General features: G+C 38.3%; 1 protein-coding gene across 10 annotated transcripts in view; it reads left to right on the forward strand.

Annotated features, from left to right (window-relative positions):
- Nucleotides 1–7179, forward strand: part of kif21b (kinesin family member 21B) — a 61536-nt gene extending 54357 nt beyond the window's left edge. For 7 of the 10 annotated variants that reach the window (XM_067504499.1, XM_067504503.1, XM_067504505.1 and 4 more), the window contains 2 exons: nt 124–260; nt 1349–7179. In XM_067504499.1, coding sequence (XP_067360600.1) covers nt 124–223 — 100 coding nt within the window. In that variant the 3' untranslated portion in view covers nt 224–260; nt 1349–7179. The remainder of the gene's footprint in view (nt 1–123; nt 261–1348) is intronic. The other 3 variants (XM_067504504.1, XM_067504506.1, XM_067504509.1) reach the window with 1 other exon arrangement.
- Nucleotides 7180–15473: the final 8294 nt, after the last annotated feature.

The following is a 15473-nucleotide window of genomic DNA, read 5'->3' on the forward strand; positions in this document are numbered from 1 at the left end:
TCGCTCTCCCTCATCTCTTGTTCTTCGGTCATCTTCTTTGTGGACAAACTCTGCCTTCCTCCTGTTCTTCTCCTGTTTGTCACTCTTCCATCTCTATTCCCCCTTTCCCAATATTGACACCAGTGACTGTAGGGTGAAGTTGTGGAGCTATGTGCCAGGCTTGACCCCGTGTCTTCCTCGACGGGTCCTGGCCATTAAAGGCAGAGCCACCAGCCTCCCATGAATGCCTCTTCTCCGCTCACCAACCCTTCCCTTCTCTGGTACTCTTAACTAAAAAAAAAAGCAAACTCTTTTTGTATTTGTCCCTTTTGTGTTTCTTTTCCCCTTCTATCTTTCCTTTTTGCTGCATTTCTTTTGTCATTATTTTCTGATTTGTTTTTTCTCTTTGCTAATGCTGTTCTGTTTGGCTCAGTTTGACTTCTATTTTTGAAACTTTCATCATGGTTACAGGTTCATTTGCAGAACTCTGCCTGCCCTAAGATAAACAGCTTCTCGTTGATTGAACAAGTGACTCACACAGTTCTTTTCAGAATAACTTTATTTTTCTCGTGTTGGCAGATCAGATTTTTCTGCTGCATGTATTGCTCTACTAAATGAATAGTTACTTTTTTATTTTTTATGCTTCTTTTTCTATTTGCCAAGAGTTAGATAAAAAACATCACACACCTTTTTATTTGTTTATTTAATATAAAGCTACAGCCAGCTGCCAGATAGCTCCAAATAAGGATTGAAAATAGGGGCAACAGCCAGCCTGGCACTGGTAAATCTGGGACGAAAGTTCCTGTAAATCTTGTGTGGAAAAAGGATAAGGTGCAACTTTAATAGTAAGGTTCAGTGGTGCTTTCACTCTGCTATGGTATTTATGGCTACTGTTAATGAAAAATGTGATGCTTTCCTATGTATTGCCTAATTGACTAGTAAAGGGTGTTATGACTAGTGCCATGTGATTGTGCAAGAAGGTGAAAATTAAATTCCCAGATCAGTTGGGAGTAGAGCAGTGGGCAGGTTGATTAGATTTACATGTTGCAGTGCTATGAATCTTACTTAGTTTTAAACTTTACTGTGAAGTTGAATTTTTTTTTACTTTTTTTTTTTTTTTTTTTTTTTTTACTGATTCTGTGGAGAAGGATATTTAATGAAGTGTGTGTGGGCATATGTGTGTGAGGAGTACTTTGAAGTCAGTCGCTTTTTGTTGTGTCTGATGTACAATGGGTTTTTGAAAAGGAAGAGACTGGCTGATTGATGTTCTGTTATTTCTCCCTTTGTTATGTTCTCCTTGCTTTCCTTTGCTCATCATCCCACCTCTCTCTCTCTCTATCTCTCTCTCTCACGGTCTCTCCCTCCCTAGCGACAAGACAGTGAAGATCTGGCTGTCAAAGGTCTGGAGGAAGAGGTGACATCCAAAGTGACTGTGATTCCTTTGTCAGCCATCTTGCTGCAACTTCAGCCACTGATCTGTGACCTGTGCATTTCCAGCAATGCGATGTGACACAGAAATCACAGTTTCCAAGGCAATCGAGGTGTTTTTTTTTTTTTTTTCTTGCCACGGTGCAAAATGACAAAGGAGAGGTGGAATATATTTTTAAAAGGCAAATAAACTATTTGCCTTTTATATTTTTACTGCCATTTGGAAAGTGCCATTCAGGTGTGATCCTACTTGGTCAAGATAAACTGCTTCTCCCAGATGTGGATACAGAAGGCAGAACAATTCTCTCTCCTGGCATAAAGACTTCCACAGAAAAGAAAGTGTCCTTCTGTTCTCTTGCCAAGGTTACAAAATCCTTGCAGAACAGTTAGAAAAGAACTTGCTCCAAGATGTGTGTATTCATGTATCCACTGTGTGAAAGTCAAGACTGAGTCCAGATTTACCCCAAAGCAAGGCTTCCTATCAAGTGTAATCCCCGCTCTTTGTTCATCAAGTTGCTTATTACTGTTGCAGTCGTTCTGACACTGAACACTATAGTGGGTCACGATGTGTGCTCATCACAGTGGATCATCACTAAATAATTGATCTTTGGTAAGACATCACTTGAAGATTTCACAATCACCATCCCTCGATGTTTTCTTCATGACTCCATAAATGCTAGTGTTTAGCTCCAGCCTCTCTCAATATAACGTTGAAACTTTACTGCAATCAAGTCTTGCTGAATTTTTTATTTTTTTATTTTCCCTACCTCGGTTGTTTTAGACTTGGGCATGAGGTGGGATGGAGCATTTTTACGGGTCTCCATGTACGAACACCTGGTGCTTGACATTTTGAAGTCTTCATTTAATGCCTGGAACTTCATCTCTGTGTGGATGTGTCCTCTGTGGCCCTCTGGCTATCAGACTGTCTAGCTGCTGACCCTGCAAACAGTAAAGCACACATCCAGTAGCACAACAAAGGTAGCACTGGCCCCAGAGGATCTGACCAGATTGTATTATCTGCTCTATAAAGTGCTAACTCTGGTGAAAATAAGAAACACCCCTGCAGATAAACATGACACAAACAGTTCATGGCCAAATTATGCACTTCTCAAATAGTATTATTGAGTCAGAAACTCCAATGAGGCCAAAGTGCCAGATCATTATACAGTATGTGGCCCATTTCTGCCATTTACCTGCCACGCAAATGGTAATGGGAGCCTTGCTAGTTTCCCCCTGTCTGCTTGGAGCTCTACTCTGATCTTTTAGATTAGTGATAGTGTCAGACTGACCAGTCTTGCTGATGAGTCAACCTCCTCTCCCACTACTGAACTTCTCCAGGAAGTCAATTTAATTAGAGCTCTCATAGCTCCACTGGCTGCTTTTCAGGGAAGATTATTTGGGTAAAAGTAGGTCATAACTGAGAGGGATTTCCTATTTAAATCCAATTTTCTTCCACCCACTATTTGCTGCTACATTTAAAGGCAGGATGAAACTTCTTTACATGTGCACTGATGTTCAAATCTGTTTATGTGGCAGATTATGCATGTGGGGAACACACACTTATGCACAAACTGTGGACACAAACACAGGATATCAGCAGATGTTTCGGTTATCCATCTTGCCTGATAGGTCCTGGCATAACTCAATGTGTTGATTTAGTGTGTCTTTAATGAAACAAATTCAGCATTGCAGCACTCTACTCACACACACACACACCTACAGGCAACAGTAATAACACAAGTCTTAAATGTCAATTTAGTTATTGCTTTGTTGGCTGATGCTTCTACATTCAGATAATACAGTAGCAAGCATTAACATCAGTTTTTGTCAGTGTCACATCATTCCAAAATGGCACACAGCATTAAAAAGCAGCCAATTACATGGAATTCACTGTAAAACCTAATTCATGCCTGTTTGTATCATATGATCACAGTTAGGTTCCATTCAGCTCTGAAATCTCACTCCCTCTATTGAAAAGTGATTCTTTGAACATTGCATGCACTTTTCCTTATAAAAGACCCATAAACATACTTTGATTTTGTTAAATTATGCTTGGATCATGAAACTGGCAATTGTAGGTGCTAATGTTCATTAATACCCCTCCCCACCAACAAGTTAATATGTAGTGCCGATGTTTATTGATTCTCCAAAAGCAATTATGTAGTATTTTGTTTTATAGAGGGCTGTGACTGCAAAGGTGTGGATGGGAATGATTTGTTGAAGTGTTCTTGGTTTTAATATTTTGCTATGCTTAGAAACTCAGGTAAAAGTTGATGGATGTGATTTAGTCATGCTGTAGTCATAATTTAGGTAGCTCTTTGAATCAACCAAATGGCTTGTTTAAGAATTTTTTTTTTTGTTACTTAAAAGAAAAAAGAGGTACTATTAGTTTATTGTCCTACTTCTCAAATATACCCCGTTCCATGTTTTTCATTTAATTCTCTTTACTTCTTATCAATGTACTGTGCTTTGCTCTACAAAATGCACACATCCTAAATCAGTATCTTCCCATTCTGGCCAAAGCTGAAAGTCTTGCAGGACTGAGAAGATGTGCACTCATTTGTGGCCATAATTACTGGTTTAAAATATGTATAATATGTGGTATTTGTATAATAGTTTTTGATGACCGGTACAAAAGGTGGCCAGGGAAATTAATCTGTATAACCTAATGGGTTGTATACTTGAGTTAGACTCCACTGGACCCTTCTTTGTACACTATGTATTTATCTGTGCCAAATTGCCAAACTGACCCTACTCACCAACTTGGTGGATGGTTTCATGTGATCACAGTGCTAAAATGGCCTTTATCTCTCTTTTTTTCACTCATCCAGACTCTACTTAATGCTAGAGATAATAATGTAGTACTGTAATGTGCCCTGTGCTTGTAAATTTGCTAAAGGATGCACAGTGTTAGTGGTTTTCATCGGCTGATTGGACACCTCAGAACATAGCAGCTCAGTGGGCAATTTCTCTGTCTATTATTAATCTTAATATTTAATACCTGAGTGGATTTTTGATCCAAATGATTTGCTTGCTTGCTGGTATTCTGAGGATTGACAGTGAATAAATTATACATCAAATGTATTAGAACAATGAAGAGAATGTCCCACGATGACGCTTTGCTGGAAGATTTTGTTTTGTAGCAACACAAATTATTGTCTGCCTTTAGATCAGACGCCATTCAAAGCTGCCCCACGCTCTGAGGCTTGCACTTCAGCCGATGCCAGCACTAATTCTTTACTTGATTAAATGTAAATAAATGTGTTTTTTATAATGGAGAGGAGGTTCAGTTGAGGTCAACTGACTTCTTTTTATTTTTTGGCCTCAGTGTTATTATCTCTGCTAGTTAGGGTTTACATGTGTAGTACATGCTCATTGGAGAATGAGCACTGCTATGAATACTCTACAGGCTATTTTCTAGATATTTAATAAGCCTAGGTCTGACATGGTTTGTGAAAAGTTAACGAGTCTCAAACAAGGCTTTAAATCGTACTAAAAAATTCATAGCTGTTTAGCTCGATAGTAGGTTTAGAAATCAGTGATATTGTTAGTGCAGATGCTCATACAATATGTTAGATAACTGTCAAGACATAGAGAGGCAGTCCCCAATATATCCCTGCTCTTAAAAGTCCCCTTTCGTATACAAAACAAAATGAAGGAGAATGAGAATTTTCACTTTGACAGAGCAGCATGCAAACCTTTGTAGATGCTCAGGAGAATCCACCTCCGTCCTTATTTCCCTGGCGGTCTGCTGGTATTCTGGCATTTTTCTTAATATTACTGACCACAAACGGGTCATATTACTACATGAAAGATGTAATCCGAGACCCGTGATGGCAAGATCTAACAATAATCTCTTTCTCCTGTAGTAGCAGTAAACCCGGGAAAAATCCTACCTGATGAAATGTCCTATTGGAAAAGATTATTGACCAGATTTACCTTGAACATCAGCAGTTATTTTCTGTTTTAAAGTAAACAAAAGCGGCCTTCTACTATACAATTTAGCATACTCTGCAAGCATAGCATTAATTGAATGTATTTATGTCCTAATTATCTCATTTGCTTTTGGTTGTTTGTTACCAGTCAATAATTTATGCATCACAAAAAATTAAGTATATTTCACAAAAGATTGCTTGCTGGAACATTTATTATAACTAAACCTAAATTATTATCTGGCCCCATCAGCCCCATCCAAAGTTTCCCCAATCTCTGATTCTTGCATTTCACTCCATGTGCACAGCTGCATTTTGTAATAAAGTGTAAAAATGTGTGTGTCATACCTTTTGTTAATACTGGCGTGATGATTCTGTTGAGGTAAACTTTTTTTTTCTTTTCCTTTTTATCAATTGGCCTCAGTTATTTTGTCTGTGTGTCAGTGTTGGGGTTGACTTGAACTGTGAAAAATGAACACTGCTGTGAATACTCGACAAGCTAGTTTTCCAGATATTTATTAGGCCTATCTTTCCAATTAGTTTACAAAAGTCCAAAACAAGGCTTTAACCTCTAAAAGTGCACAGCAGTTTAGACAGAGAAAGACTGTACCCAGTATGTCCCTGCTTTTAAATACCCTTTTTTATGCTTTAAATGAATTTGGAAAATGTAAAGCTATTGTATCTAATGCAAGATTGGTTAGAACAACTTCACCCAAACCAAATACGAAGCAGGACAGAGCAGCAGTTGTTTCTGTAACCCGACATAATAATGGCTTTATGAATAATGAATAACGAATACTAGATTTAGCAGATACTCAGCATGTACGATGTACTCAGATAAACACCCTGTTTTACCCATACTGGACTGTAAAGTTTAGCTCGGTTTTATAGGGGATTAAAAAAAACTAAAACTTTTTACTGCGCTTTTTTTTTTACACTTTTTTAGCTTCTTGACAAATCCAAAGTAGACATGCCTGCCCTGGCCACTTACATTTTCTGTGTTTGGACAGTCATTGTTTAGAAGCAGGGTTTAGCAAATGCTCAAACAAAAAAATTAATGTTGATATCAGACCCAGAACAGACTATTAAATCGAGATGCCAGACAAACTAATTGTGTGATTACCACCTTTAGCATTTCCCACCCAGCATAGCTTTACCATCTTACTACTACTAAACTACTAGACATAAAACCTTAGTAGTCAGCCCCTGAGCTTCAGCCTGGTGCCTCAGCCAACAGGCCTTACCGCCTTAAAGAAACAGAATGCCTTTATGCAGGACATTGATAATCATTAACCTAATATCCTAAGTCTGTCACAGACTTGTTAGAGGATTGTAGATTGTCCTACAGATTGTGGATTCCTATTCTAAATCAAAGGACATCTCTGCTTGCTTTATCATTATGGCTAAAAAGACTTTCAACTTTGCCTCCGGCTGCTGAGGGGATGGGTTCCCATTTAGACACAATCAAGTGGGCACTTTACTGCTCTGCTGCCTGGCAGTGAATCACTATCGCACACCAACACAAGTCTTCTTTACAGCTGCTCAAGTCTTTTTAATTCAGGTGTGTGTATGTGTGTTGTCATATTGAACTCTCATTTGATAACACAATATGTGGCAATGTATGTATGTATGTAGGACTCTTGGGTCAAAGGTCATTTGTGCCTTTAATTGCACTGACTACTCCCTCTTGAGTGTAAATGTGTGTACAGTGGGTTTTTTTTATATATGAGTATGTGCATGTAACCAAGCCATGTAAAATGTGTTAACTGTAAATAATGTAAATAGATATTTAATGAAGGATACAACATTCTCTCGAAAATAAATACATTGGAAACAGCCATTTTGGATTTCTGGTGTGATAATTTTACTGAAATGCAATAAGCTAGATCAGCAGTTATTGTATACTGACTTTTTCCATATGTGGGCTGAGTCATTTTAAAAGCATAAAGCATCAAAACCTTGGGTTTCCAAACTACATAATTAAAAGTCAATTGACACTTAGTAATTTAAATAACTTAAAAACCCAGTGTAGATAGAATTTAGTAATTTGACAGTGCAGCAGGGTCCCCACCATCACCAAAATCTACCTCAAATTCCTTTTTGTTTTGTTTTTGTACATGTTGGTGGCTTCTTGAGACCAAAAATCTGTACCTTTTAAAATGGATAGGAGTTTATTGATCGTTCAGCATAAACAAACACGTTAAAAGATGAATACATGGGGATTTTTTATTTTTTTTTATCGTGAAGCATTTCTTTCTATATCTAGGTAGGAGATGGCTACAGGCTCAACTCATACATCTTCATTTTCTTTGCAAACTCTGATCATTAACTTGTGTCAGGCTGTGCTTGTCCGAGCCGCAATGGGAGAAATAAGCACTGTGATGTACGATGGCCATTACCGCCTCTGAGGAGGCAAAAACCATTTGAAGATGCTAGTAACAAATAAACATCCGTTCACAAACTGTCATTTCCAGCTGTATGTGTTGTATCTGCTCTTTCCATATAATAAAGTTATGAAATTTCATTTGATTATCTGTCTGTTTTGTGACACTACAACGCTCCAGTGAGTCTGTTCAACTTGCTGGCTCATCAGTCTGACTCTATCAATCACTCTGTAACTACAAACAAATTCACTTAGACATTCAACCAAATACCCCAAGAGTATGGTAAATGTCCCACATTTAATATGTTTACTGGTGAGTAAACTAAAATTCATTCTCACGGTAAAGTGTATCCAACATGCCCAACACAAAGCAGCAACAATTCATAAGTGATTATTGGATTTACTTTTATCAAGTGGCCAGAGGTGACTCTTAATGAATGCTTGCACCACATATAGTGGATGTGTAAATAAGTAACTGTTTGCTATGAAGTTAGCTATTTTAAAAGGTGATGATTTCTTTGCATTAACAGCTTCTGACTGCATGCAGTGAGTCTGTCACAGCTTTTTTCCAAATTGCAGAGTTGAAATTACTACAAATCTTCAATTTCGAAGAGTTAAAACACTCTCAAGCTCATCTGCAATGGCATTTACTCACTTCAGCAAAATTACAGTTTTGTCACTGTTCCTTTTCATTTCATCAATACTTGAATTGACACGGTGATATAGTGGTCATAAACTGACAATGACAGAAATGGAAATGGACACAAATGGAAACCATAGTTACTGTTGATTGATAATACATGTATAACTCTTGTCAGTGATAGTGTAGGTAATATCAGATGAAAAAGAGACGAAATGGGCAATTAGCAGCAGAAACAAACCCTAATGTAGGATTTTCGAATGAAGGTACTAAGAAAGGAATGGCTGGGAAATAAGAGGAATGCTGAAGAAAAATTAGGCTATAAATGTGCAGTGGAGGTGCAGGAGGGCAGACTGCTGCAAGATGCAGAAGGCAGCACCACTGATTCATGTAAGCTAGGCAAACTGACAACATACAGCACTCACACACATTTTAGGTCATGATCATATTTATCCAACATAAATTCACACTTACAAGGGGAGAAAAAAGGGAGAGAGACTGAGAGATAGAAACCCATTCAGAGCCTGGAAAACGACTCGATTCAACATGAACTCAAAGAGGATTTTAACGCAGAGGAAGTAATAAACATCTCCACAAAATGCCCGATTCTCAGACACACAGCGTGCATGTGTGTGACCGCTGAACAAAGCCTCGGACTATCAACCAAATAGCATAGTCTAATCCCATTAAGCACTTGCTCTTTGAGTCCACTTTTACACTACACACACTATGCTACCAGGCTTATCCATGTCATTCATAAACATGGGTGGATATTAAAAAAAAAAAAAAACAATGCAGAATTTTTCCAAGAATGTATTTGTGGAGTTTTTCTTGCAGTGTTCATTATCGTTGAGCTACGTTAGCTACTGTCAGCTGTTTCCAGTCTTTGTGCTGTAAGCTAAGGTACCTACAGCACTGTAAGTGCTGGCTCTAGTTCTTATTTCCCTCACTGACATGAAAGTGGTGTCAATCATCTTGTTTGAGTCACAGCAGGAAAATAAACAACATTTCCCAAAATATTTTTCAGAACAGAACATAACGTATCTACCCACAGATGTTTACATCTGCAAATGGAATGTATGGAAATATGTATAATAACTAGTGTATGGTTTAGAAAGGCAGCTCCACGTGCATTTATTCATGTAAAAAACATTTTTACATTGTATTATCTTTTAAACCCACTGTTTTCACCATTCAGTGTAAGTTCATTGTTCTCACTTTGTCTTCTTTGTCTGTTTTACTTTTGCGGGATGTTTTGTCTCCCTCCATGGCAGGAAGTTGTAGGAGACAAGAGCTGTGAGGAGGTATGTAGCCATGCCAGTGTATCCTCCCACTACCAGGCACAGCGGCTGTACCAGCACAAAAAGACAGAACACATTCATTGACGCACGGTCATTCAGCTCCACTCGATCGCCCTGCGCTGCTTTCACGACTCCCAAAAAATACATTAGCGCCACTGCTGGGTAGAATGCCATTTCCATCATGATGCTGAAGACGGGATGCTACCATGCACTGGATAGCCTTTGGATATAAGAGGAGTGTTGGAAAATGAATGGTAAGATCCACAAGTATTCACTGTGAGTATTTTCAGGCCCACTCACCAGGAGTAGATTCACACTCAGTCCCAGTCTGAAGTCCCTCTGAAGTGTGAAGGTGGATCTGGCAGAAAAACAGACATCAACCTTTGATCCTTTGTCAGAACAGTTCTGTCAAACATTATCCACATGCGGTATTCTTTTTCAGGATAGGACAGTTGTTTCCTTCAAAACACAATCTGGCATCTTTTAATAAAGCACCCCATAAAAACTCCCATTTAAATTCTCAACCTAACAAAACCAATTATATTGTTCGTTCATGTGTATCATATAAAAAGCCACGGGCAGCATTCATCATTGGAACTGTTCTTATAACACATCGAAGTGACCTTAATTTTTCAGAACCTGCGTGAGCTTGCTTGTGTCAACTGACACATCATACGTTATGACACGTCATAAATTAACTGTGTTGTAAAAATCTGATCTTTCTCATTCATATAACCTCTGTCATTGAGAATGCCTTCAAACACATGGAGGGAAAAAATTACTGTCTTGTCTCATCGCAGATTGGCAATAACTGCAACACAAAGGGACAAAAAGGTGAAAGGTCACATTGGCCATAAGTTGTCCGCTGATGTTTAGACTTAATACATTGCAGTCAAGAATACCAGAATTTTTGTTTTTCTTTTGACTTTTGTTTGTTTCCAGTGACATTTGGCCTGTAAGATAGGGAACATCCTGCTGCACACAGAGAAGAACCTGTTTAAGTTGATCTAACCCTACGAATACAAAAAAACTGTTTGATGAGTAGCTTTTGGGAATATGCTTATTGTCTTTCTTGCAAAAAAAGAGGATTGATGCCACTCTCTGTAAGGCTAGAGGCTAGAAAGCTATGAGGTGATTAGCTTAGCATATTGTAAAGACTGGAACAGGTACAACAGTTCCCCTGGTGCTTTAAACATGTGTTTTCAAGGCTGAATATATGTATATCTGTGTGTATGTATATATATATATATATATATATATACATACACACACAGATATATCTATTTAAATTGTATTTATATCACATCATTTCAACAGTTTTTTAAAACATAATAGCATTTATTGTTGTTTTTGAGACATACAAACAGGATGATAGTTTGATCAAATGTGTCATAATTAAACCAAAATAACACATCAGCAGACCTATTTAAACTCATATTAAACTTATATATAACGCATACTTACTTTGTTTCACCTAATTATTTTTATAACCGCAGTCTCAAAGGGAATGTCAGAGCCAATAATAACGGAATAAAATGTAATTGTGCCAGATCCAAAGTGGCGACATTGAGCAGCCCAAAAGGAGAGTGCTCCCTTTGGATATTTAAAAAAAGGTCCCTGGTGGAAACTTTGCCTGCAGGGAGTTCTCACCTTTTCATTGCTAACATTTTAAAATTATTTTTATTATTTAAACTCAGCTACAATATGTACTTATTAGAACCCAACCCAATTAGAGCCTAACCTTCTCAACACACACTTCAATGGTAAAAACAGACACAGACACAAGGGCATTCAGGCAATTTTCCTTGAGGACTAAAACTAATGTACAATTAAAACATCTGGATCTGAGTCATCTGATTAACAGGAGCCGCAAGTGTTCATGATTTGTATGTCTGCATATCTGCTGTAGACCTAATCAGCAAAGGTGTGGATCATTTTATTATTATATTGCTGGTAATTCTGGTAGATCTTTGAACCCCCACTGCTGCAGCCTGAGGAACGACAGGGTCATCAGCCAGTCAATCAGCCACCTATAGGCTGCTGTGGCTTTCCATAAACACTGATTATGTGTGTGTGTCTGTTGCTCCTTCTGTTTGTTTGTCAATCTCAGAGCATTTGTTCCTATAAAAGGTTTCCCTGTGTTGGTTTCCAGCTCAGGAGGGGTTTGATTCTGGATTAGACCACTGGGCCACAGAGCAGGATTACACTCAGGGTGGGAACATGTGGCTCTTTTGAACTGCGGTTTATCAAACCCCCCTACTACTCTACAGGGTATGAGTGCTGTACCCACTTACTGCTACAGCAAGCAGAGAAACACAAAGCCTCAGCAGTCAGATTAAATCCACCTCAGCCAGAAATTCAGTAAACACCACCACTGTCAGTGGTTTTTGCGTAAATGGGTATGTAATAATCTATGTAATACTAAAAGTGTTACTGCATCTCTCAGGCTTTTTGACAGAGATCAGTATATGTAAAACATCATGTTGCCACAGCAGTTTTTCCATCAGGAGCATTTCTTTTTAAAGGATCTTAATTTAAAGAAATTCCAATGAACAAGACTCTAGTTTTTCTTTGTAAACCAAAATATAGTATTATATTTCGTATTATATTTGGAAATATCTGTAAGTAAGAAATATACAAATGGTAAGAAACAGTCAATTCTTACATATTAGATTTTTACTGTCAGTGTTTCATAATGTTAAAGACATTTATTATTAACATTTATTTATTTAAAAGTGTATTTATTTATTTATGGTGTCTTCCCTTAATGTATTCATTTCACAGAAAATCTGACTATTCAAGTTTCCGTTTTTGAGTTAATGAAAAAACAGTTCTTTACAACTTCTTTACAATTTAAGGCTTAAGGTTGTAATGTAATGTGTTACACTGAGCTGTTTTCTTGGATGTGTAATTCTTGTATATTTCTTTACACTACAATCTATCTGTGTTTATTTTCATGCATATATTAAAAACACCAAAATTTCACTTATTTTTTTGTCCTTTTGGCTTATCCTGTGAGTTCAGGGTCACCATAGGGGATCATTGGTCCGCATGATGATCTGGCAAAGTTTTTACGCTGGATGCCCTTCCTGGCGCAACCCTCCCCAATTTCTACCGGGCTTGGGACCAGTGCTGTGTGGCTGGGGATGGGGGTGGGGTGTTGAGGGTTCACTGTCTTGCCCAGGGACACTTCAACATGTGGTTGGGAAGAGCGAAGCGCAAGACTCCAACCCTATGGTCGGTAGGCGGCCACTCTACCAACTGAGCCAAACACCAAAATTCCCCATTTACAATTATTTATTTTAGATAAAGCAGTTTTGATGTTTTCATATAAAAATAGTGTTGTTAAAATATATTATAGTATGAAATTACATTGCGAAAGCTTTAGCTTTTAGTAAAATGTGCAATTTCCTTCAACAGAAGGAGAAGATAATCACTCCTCTGTCTCATGACCATTACCATCAGCCACAATATGAGGCCTGACAAAACACAGTTGACTCATGTCAAATTTGAAGTAAAACACTGCATTTTGCAAGTGTGCGTCACAGGCCCAGCTGGAAATACCACCAGATTCCCTAATTAACAACCATTTGCTGACCACCTCCTGCATTTTGAAACGGTCCAAGGTTAGACAGCTAAAACACATCAATTAGTGGATTTTGTTGTTTTTAGAAAACACCCCAAAATATACAAATGACCTAAACACCAGAAAATTGAATAAACAAATATATTAATTTTCCAAATGTTGGGGGGAAAAAATCACATATCAGACAGGACTTTTACTGGACTTGACAGGGCATTTGTCTGTTTTTGCATAATTGCTTCCAGAAAGTCGATATTTTTGGACAGCATGACGCAAGTAAGTATAAACACAGTAATTAGTGCTTAGAAAACTACAGGAAGCTGCAAGAACAGGACAGAGACAGAAGAAAAGGGACAACTGAATCCCCTATGGTGTTATTAATGTCATGTCTGTACAAAGCATTGACCACCTCCTGGTCCACTGTGGTTGGGTGGCAATAGTTTAAAGGAGATATCCCGTGTTTTGTAGGCCTTTGGTATTGACTGCTCAACAAGCCAGAACATTAAGACATTCAGAACTAGACATGGCACAGCCTTTGTTTCTTTGGGACTGGCATTAGTTTTTATTTAATTCATTGATTTTCTAAACCTAAAAAATATTTCCAGCTGTTTTTCTTTTCCCTCTTTGTTTTGATTAATAGAGAGCCAATGTAAACATGCCAGAAAAGAAAAGGTGTTGGGGGATCCAAACCAGCATTTGTTGTCAACCAGTCATTTCAACAGCATGTTTGATTTTTAAAATGTCAGCTGTTAATTGGAGCGCTAACTGTCACAGAGCTGATCGGACTGTAGGAGTGTCCACCATCAGGGTTAAAATGATCGCACCAGTACACAGCACACTGGCCTGCAATACTGCAATATATAAAAAAACACAGTTGATTAACATCCATCCATTTTAGCATCAGCCTCTTTACGGTCTGTCTCTTCTGTAGCTTTTGTTTAAGGGTAGTTACATAAGTTTGATATCTGGAAGCCCAGTTTATGTGTCTATATGTGAAACACTTTTGAGCTAGCATTTCAATACTGCAGGAGACTAATCGAGGCAAAGTATGTGAAGGTCTTCTTCCTCCTCTTTTTTTTTTTCCTATGGCCCTGCTCCTGCCAACCCACTCTTTGGAACATCTGCAACAATGTGCTCTCCCACACTAAACAACAAGCCCTTATAATATGTGAATCATTCCAGAGAAAAGAAAGGGGCTTACAAGTAGATATGTGTGCTTTTTTATCTCTGTTTATGGGTCATTCAGTGACATATGAGAAAATTATTTGTTTTTATATGTACCCATTGGTGTGTACGTCTGAATGGATGATTGTGTGTGTTCTCGATCCTGAGCTGGAGGGCTGTGTGGGCAGAAGCATCCTGTGCTGGTGTAAATTGATTTCCAGAGCCCAGACGCTAGGTGCTCTATGCAGGAAAGAGATGTGCGCTTCTGCACCCATTTATGAAAGGAGGCAAAATGGTTTATAGCAGCATGCATCTCTGTGTGTGTGATGGGAGTGTGACAGTGAGAAAGAGACAAAGAGACACAGATGGAGAGACAGAGAGAGGCATAAAGGAAAGGGGAAACCTTTTGTCTCAGTTTCCACATGGACCAAAAAGTCACATCTGTAACTTATCCAATGATTTCTCTGCAGATACTAGCAGGAGTTTTAGTGAAACAGTGTGTTGGTTCTTCATGAATATTAGTGTTATGTGTTAAAGTCCTTTGTTGGTGCGTGGGAAAAAGACAGAGAGATATGTACGTAAACAGTCCGAGTGAGGAAGATATACTGCTAGGCTTTGGAGAAAACAAAACTCACACAATCACATACACGCACGAACGCACACACACACACACACACACACACACTCACGCACACACACGGACGACATTTCCAGTTGGAATCATAGTTTTCCAAAAATGACAAACCCATCACTTCCTTGGCAGGCAACTGCACCAGTTTAGCATATTTATTACAATGTGGTTTGCGGGGCAGGTCTTAGCTGCATACAACAGGCTAATGATGGATGGTGGCCATTAAATCTCTATGTAATTCCCTCCCTGAAATTAATATTGATTTTAAATCAGCCAGCATGAAGACATTTTAATTGGTAACTGCACTTCTTAAAATGCCATGTTCATGCCTGATCCAAGACAGAAAACGACTAAATTCCAGACAATAAGAAGGAAAACTGCAGTTTCGACCTATTTACATCTTTAACTCCAAGTGCATTATGCTTAAACATA

Source organism: Channa argus, chromosome 5 (genome assembly GCF_033026475.1).
Source record: "Channa argus isolate prfri chromosome 5, Channa argus male v1.0, whole genome shotgun sequence".
Taxonomy (NCBI): Eukaryota; Metazoa; Chordata; class Actinopteri; order Anabantiformes; family Channidae; genus Channa; species Channa argus.